Below are 7,043 nucleotides of genomic sequence, written 5' to 3' on the forward strand. Positions count from 1 at the left end.
CCCCTTTCTGATGAGTCCATTCATGTAAACACCATTTTCTCTTACAGTCAGTGGGTACTCAGACTATTTGCAAACTATTAAGACTGTTAGGAGCAGGACTATTTGCAAACAAAGAAACAGAACAAGCTGGGGAGCTGGACTTGCCAAGTGCAAGTCATAAGGGGTCTTTTAACAACTTCTTGTTAAAGAGTTACAGTCCCTATAGTGTAGCCAATATAGGTGCTTCTGCTGAGAACCCCACGAAGTAGCTAAAGACACAACCTAATGAAATCTGCCCTTCAAAGCCACCAGAGAAATAAAGCTATTCTAGGGGAATCAGCCACCCAGGGGCTGTCCCATTGTTATACCTTTGATCCTAAATAGACGGAGGGTGGGCGCATTTTAATAGCCAGAGCTGGATGGATGGGATGCACCAGCTTCCTCCCCTCAGACACAGCCATGCCACCACGTCCCTACCAGGCGTTCCAGATCAGAGACAGCAGAGACTGTAATATATATATTTTATTTTTTTTTCCACCCTTCTTAGACACAACTACACTGACATAGTTTCTGACTACACTGAAAAGGGTTGCTGGTTTCTTTCCTCCCTTCTCCCCTTCATTTTTGGTAACACGGAAACAACAGAGTCTTGGCCATGAAGGGCAGCCAGGGAATATCAAGTCTGTGTGCAGGAGCACTCAGAGCACAGCTCACAGTGTGGACCAGAGAAGGAGCTCCTCAAGGATTAGTGACTTTCTGGCAGTGAGCACCTTCCAGCAGGCTTTTCTGCACCCAGGGGTGGAAGCACTACAGAGTATCTCCTTCCACCATTTTTACTTTAACTGTTACATACAACAACAACAAACTGGGAAGAGAGCAGCATTGCCAACAAGGGGCTGAAGTTTCCCAACTGACACTCATCCCCAACTTCACATCTCTACAACAAGACACTATTGAGTCAAACCATCTGTTTCCACTGGAAATAGCCCCAGAAGCTGCTTTCCAAAGATGACCAACACAACTGATGTCCAAAGGTACAAGATATGGCTTGTATTCTTACTGCCATCGCAACGAATGAGAGATCTAACATAGAGCTATGAACGAGAAAGAAAAGCTTATCTGCCTTCAATACGTGTCAAAATTCAGGAGGGACCATTCTCTTCAGGGAGTTATTTAACACTCCTCAAAATTACGGAAGCTTTAATCTTTATTTAAAGTCACTGGCTGTGTTAAAGTACTCACTAATGTTTTCTTTCTCTTATTAATTTATGCTATTGGAACACTGAAAATAAGTAACAAATAAAACGGTCAAGTACAGTATCAGTGCTTCCCCATATGAAAGATTTTTATTTAGCTTTAGGATATGCAATGTTTCCTTCCACTGAGTTTTTCCATTAACAAGACATGTGGGTTTTATTTGTATGGATTAAAAGAACCATAATAGTATTCCCTCTTCAAAACCTTCAATGTCTCAGACCGAGAACTCACAAGAAATGCTGACCTACTGATACCAGCCTTTGTTTAATGCACAGACTTTTCAGCTGGCAAATATTTGACTCTGAGCTCTAATAACAGAAGAAATAGGAGAGACGATAGCAATTTTTCACATCACGTGTGAAATCAGGGGCAAACAGTAAAACACAGCTCAAGTGCAAGTTTTACTGATTCTAGTGAGCTCTGGCATGGGATTTTCAGCCCAAAAAGTTTTGCCTGTTCTTCTCTCTAATTGAATCAGCTTGTTTAATAAACATGTTGCCTCTGCAAAAGCCTTGCCCTTACTGTACAACTGTTCTTATACAAATAATAATAGAGGTGTAAGTTTTTGAGAGAATAAAAGAAGTGGGATCAATACAGTGAGAACTTACTTTCCCAAAGTAAGGGGGGATTGGGATAGGGAAGAAAGACAGCAACATTAATTTTGGCAAAGAACCTACAGGCTCTGCCAGCACACAGAATGGGCTTTGACACCATTAAGAGATTCATTAAAGGAGCAGCGAGTAAGGACCACCTCCTACATAGGATCCCAGCCACCAGCAGCCAAAGAATCACACCTGGCCCTTCCTCAGCCACTGCCACGCCAAGTTTTAGCCACAAGGAGAATTAAAAACTTGCACCAAAATATTTTAATCCAGAATGAGAACTTGTTATTTTCTGGTTCTAAGGATTAAGCAAAAACAAAGAAGCACAACCTTTAGTCATTTTTCTCGTACTCTGCTCAAACAAGGGAGAGACAAGCACACTCTCTCCCTCCTCAGTGCTAACTGAAAGGTGCTGAGGTCCCTTCCCTCCCTAAACCTAGGCAATCATTAAGACAACACTCTCTTCACTTTCAGGCCATACCATTTGGTACTTTTTTTGCTCTCCTCTGGTTATTTAATTCATGGAACCCAGACCAACATCCCACCGCTGCCTTGCTCTACCTCTCTTTTCTCACATAGTCTCACAGATAAGGATTTCAGATAAGCTTTCCTAATTTTATTGCTCTTTCCTACAGCTCGCACGCGGTTGAGAAGTGAAACAAAATTAAATGCTTTCTCTGCCCCTATGCATGGGGACAGAGGAACACCCACGTAAGAATGCTGATGTAAGACTCAGCAGTTACTGATATACCTCAGCCAAACACAAGGTATAACTGCACATTAAGTTTAAAAAGAAAATAAAAAAATACACACAAGGCCTAGTCTGTGCCATTTTTCCCTCAGACACAGCTAAAGCAGCACAAGCCCTCTGCATTTTACCAGGCAGCTAATCTGAAGGTGAAAGCCTCCGCAACACGACACCCAGCAACCTCCAAGCTTTAGGATCCTTTGGTCAACCAGCCCCTAAAATTTCTAGTGAGAAACAGACACAGTATCCATGTGCACTCTGATAACACTATTCCATCAATTTAACTTTGAAATTATCAGGGAGAGGGGACAATTTAACAGTTTCAGTCAAAAGGTCTTAGTGTATCTGCATTAGGCTTATTTAGGGTTTTCCTTCTTAAAAGGGAAACAAAAGAGGCACAACAAGTAAACACAACGTGGCTATTTAGCCTTCAGGACAGAGAAAAGATCACAAAATTTAGGGAACAATGTTGCATTGCAAAATTATTCCCGTGTAATTCCACAGGCCAGGAAACAAACTCTTCAATACACAAGCAGACAAAAGTTCTCCTCAAACTTCTTAACTGAAAAGTATACTTTTAAGAAAGAATTTAAAAAAAGAAGAAAAAAAAATAGAGAGACCAGCAAAGGGGGATACGATCCCCATTCAGGCCAGCAGAAGACTGATCATTTACTTCGGGTGAATCTACTAAGAGCTTGCCACACTACACTGTGTGCTCAAAGAGCACCCGCTGATGCTGTGTTAGGGTACAGATTACTCAGAAAAAACAAAAAAAAAATTGTTTCCCCACATCACACACTTCCCCCTCCCTTCCACTCCACACAGCACAGAAAGCAGTAACCTTTCTATAGGTCACTGTACATCTACAAGTTAAAACCAGAACAATGTATAACCAAGCACATAATAGTGAGGAAGGGGCACATAGTATTTTTCCCCCCCTCCCTCTATTATGTTAGAGAAATGAATGGCACAAAAGAGAGTAATTCACAGGGGTGACCGAAAAGCCCAAGTATTGTTGTGATACCTGGCTAATAGCCAGCGTGATGCGCGTTGTGTGTTACAGAAACGTTGTGTTTGACCTACAGATTGAAAAACAGTGTCAACTGCTGCCTAACTAACAGCTCCCCCTCCCTCCCCCCCCACTTTTTCTCCTCCTCCTTCCCCCTCCTCCTCCCTTCCTCCTCCTGGTCAACCAAGAAATGGAGTTCCCATGTGCCAAGAGCTTGTATCTTATTTTGTCAAGAAAATGAAGAGGGGAAGGAGTGGGGAAAAAATTATTCTATAAATAAATACAAGTAATATTGTACTTAAGAAAAAAAGCCTTTTTCCCCCCCTCCCCCCTGAGACCTTAACAGTTAAGAACAAACATATACATTATTTAATAATAAAAAAGGCATCCAACATATTAGTGCACAGTCTGAGAACGATCAACGAGAAGCCTTTTTCCTGAATCCACACAACAGTAACTCTCAGGGTTATTCGATAAGGAGACACCGTGCCTTTCCACACCATTCTTTTTGTTTTAAGGCAAGAGGTGCGGAGGATTCAATTAAGTTTGGGCTGGGCAAAGGGACAACTCCAAACGCTAGGCTCTTCAGACAGGAGCGTTTTTGCTTGCTTCAACCTCCACTTACAAAGGAACGATTTAAAAAAAAAAAAAAAAAAAGAAATTGCTTAGATTTCAAACTAAGGAGGTCAACAGCCCGTCTTTCTATACACGGAGATACATCAGTACTAACGTGCTTCCAGCACCTGCCTTTCAGCACAGCCCCAATTCCTTTGTTTGCTCAAAATTTGCTTCCATACCACTTTAAATAAGCTTACAAAGAACCGCAGCAGAATAGCTGGAATGTGAAACATTTTTTTTTTGGGGGGGTGGGGGGAGAGGCGAGCAGCTCCTTAGGAGGCGAGAAAATTAAAATACAGACCCAAGTCGCTTCTAAATACATTCGGGGAAAAAAAAAAATAATAATTATATTTATAACTTGATGCCTTCTACTTCCACCCCCTACGACCGAGCCCACGGACACACGAGTCCAGGAGGGGATAAAATAATTAAAAAAAAAAAAAAAAGAAAGAAAGAAGAAAGAAAAAAAAAAAAAACCACCCAACTGCCATCTCCTGCCTCCTCCAGCCCTGCCAGCTTCCCTGTTCCTCCCTGCCTGCAAAGCGCCCTCTGGAAAGCATCGAGACTTCTTTTATCAACCGTGTGTGTTGGGGAGGGGGGGAAGGGGGGGGGTCCTTGTTCTTGCTTTGGATGTTGGGGACTGGAATGAGGGGGGATTGATTTTGGACCCCCCCGATGAGCGGAGCCCGGGGGGGGGGGGAATCCCCCCCCCCCGGGCTCCGCTCATCGGGGGGGTCCAAAGGAATGGATGGGGGGGGGGGAAGTCGCCCCTTTTAAAAAATAATAAAGACTTACCAGGGTCGAAATCGGGGACCACCGCCTGGTACTGCGGCCCGACCCTCATCCCGCCGCCAGCTGAGGGAGGCAGAGGGAGAAGCGTTACCCGCGTGGGCCCGCCCGGCCCCTACACCCCCCCCCCCCCCCCCCGCTTCAGTTACCACACACCGCCATCACCCCCCCCACCCCCCCCTTCCCCGGCTCCTCACCGTGCTCCTCATCGCTGGAGGACCCCGAGCTCCCTTCCTCCCACGAGTTGACGCTGCTGTTGCCGTTGGGGGCGGCGGATAAACTTTTGCTCCCACCGTTGTTGTTGTTATTATTCCCCCCGGCGGCGTTGTGGTTCCTGCCCCGCCGTTTCCCCGAGACCTCCGGGCCCTTCTCGATCATGGCTGGCATCTAGGGGAGGAAGAGGAGGAGGGGGGGGAGAAGGGGGGGGTGGTGGTGTGTGGAAAAGAAGAAGGGGTGGGGGGGGGGGGGGGGGGGGGGAGGATCGGAGTTTAAAAAACTGAGGGGGGAGGCGCCGAGGGCGGGCGGGAGCCGGGGCGGGCCGGTGAGCGGCGGCGCTGCTGCTGCTGCTACATCCCCCACCGCGATCGCCCCGAAGTTTGAGGCTCATCCCAGCCCTGCGCTGGGACTCCGTTCAACCTGCGCTGCTGCCTGCTCACCCGGCCCCGCCTCCCACCCCCCTTCCCATTGGTTAAACCTATATTTTGGGAGGCCAGCCCGCCCGCTCATTGGGCGGCGCTTCCTGTCCATCCCGCCGGCACGGCGCTTCCGTTTGCTGAGTTAGGTGGAGGCGTATCGCCGGGCCGTACGTGTGAGGGCTCCGCGATCTCTACGCCCAGCGATACCTCTCCTCCGAGGGCTGCGCCGGAGCGGAGCCGGTGGGAGCAGGCGGGTTCGTACGCCCCCGGCCGAGCGGCTTCTCCCCGGCATGGCCCGCAGAGGAGGCGGCAGCGGGGTCCGCCACCCCGCTGTGAACTCAGGTCCGGGAGGAGGGTGGCGAGGGACTACTTTACCCCTACCACCACCGCGGCGGAAGGTTACGGCGTGGTTTGAATGGGATTCCATACAAAGCCCCCGGTGCTCGGGGGCCGTGGCCGGGGGGTGCTGGGGCGAGCAGGGCTTGGGGGGGTGGCACCTGGCCCCGTGCCCGACCCACTCGGGACGCTCCTCGCCGGCAAGGGCGGCTGTTCCGCGCGGGAGGAAGGAGTCCTCCGAGAGGACTTGCGGGGGGGGCCTAGCGGCCGGGAGTGCCCTGAGGAGAGTTGGGGGGGGGCCGGCCGGGAGCGGCGCTGAGGGGGCAGGGGCGGGGGTGTGCCCCCTTCCCGGGAGCGGAGCCCTGAGGGGATGAGAGCAGCCAGCCGGGAAACGGGCTCCACATGGACAGGCTCCCCCCCGCGGGGCCGCAGCCCAAAGCAGGGCCAGGCCCCGTCAGCAGGGTGCTGCCGGCTGCCCCCGCAGGCGGAGCCGCCGGCCGGGGCGTCTCTCACAGTCACAAGGAGCCGCTGAAGCCCTTGCCCCGGGCTGGTGCTCGCCGCGGGGTCCTCTCAAGTAACTCCTCAGGCCTCCCTCCTCTGCCAAGTCCAGATACGCCCTTGGTGGCCGGCGTGAGCCACCCGCCCCACAACCCGCATTTCAAGGCCCTGCGAGGCCCCTGGCTCCCCACGCGGCTTCGGCAGCGTGGCCGGGGGGGGCTCGGGCTGCCAGGGAGCCCCTTGGGCCTGCGAAGGCCTGGGCACGGCACAGAAGCCCTCCCCGCATGGCCGCCCTCGGAGGAGCAGGCTTTTGGGAGTCGGGGGCTGGGCCGTCCCGCAGCGTGGGTGCTGCCCCGCCATCGGCCTGGCGCGGCAGCCCTCCCCAAAACCGGGAAGGAAACAAAAGGGGAAGTGAGAGCACTTTTCCTTTCCCTGTCGCACGAGGCTCCCGTCAAACCCCCCCTCCCCGGAGGCGTCGGGGGAGGAATGGCTTGGGAGGGACAAGGGGGACGGGGGTCCGGGCCCGTCCTGGCAAAAATGGGCAATAAAAGTATACAAACCGCTCGCTTGTA

At 50.8% G+C, this 7,043-nt stretch overlaps 1 protein-coding gene across 1 annotated transcript in view; it reads right to left on the reverse strand.

Annotated features, from left to right (window-relative positions):
* RCOR1 (REST corepressor 1) overlaps positions 1-5,389 on the reverse strand; it is an 88,370-nt gene extending 82,981 nt beyond the window's left edge. The window contains exons 1-2 of the mRNA XM_074149018.1: positions 5,200-5,389; positions 5,009-5,068 (exon numbers count right to left, since the gene is read on the reverse strand). Of these exons, the coding sequence (XP_074005119.1) occupies positions 5,009-5,068; positions 5,200-5,389 (250 nt within the window). The remainder of the gene's footprint in view (positions 1-5,008; positions 5,069-5,199) is intronic.
* Between the last annotated feature and the right edge of the window lie 1,654 nt (positions 5,390-7,043).

Source organism: Numenius arquata, chromosome 6, assembly GCF_964106895.1.
Source record: "Numenius arquata chromosome 6, bNumArq3.hap1.1, whole genome shotgun sequence".
NCBI lineage: Eukaryota > Metazoa > Chordata > Aves > Charadriiformes > Scolopacidae > Numenius > Numenius arquata.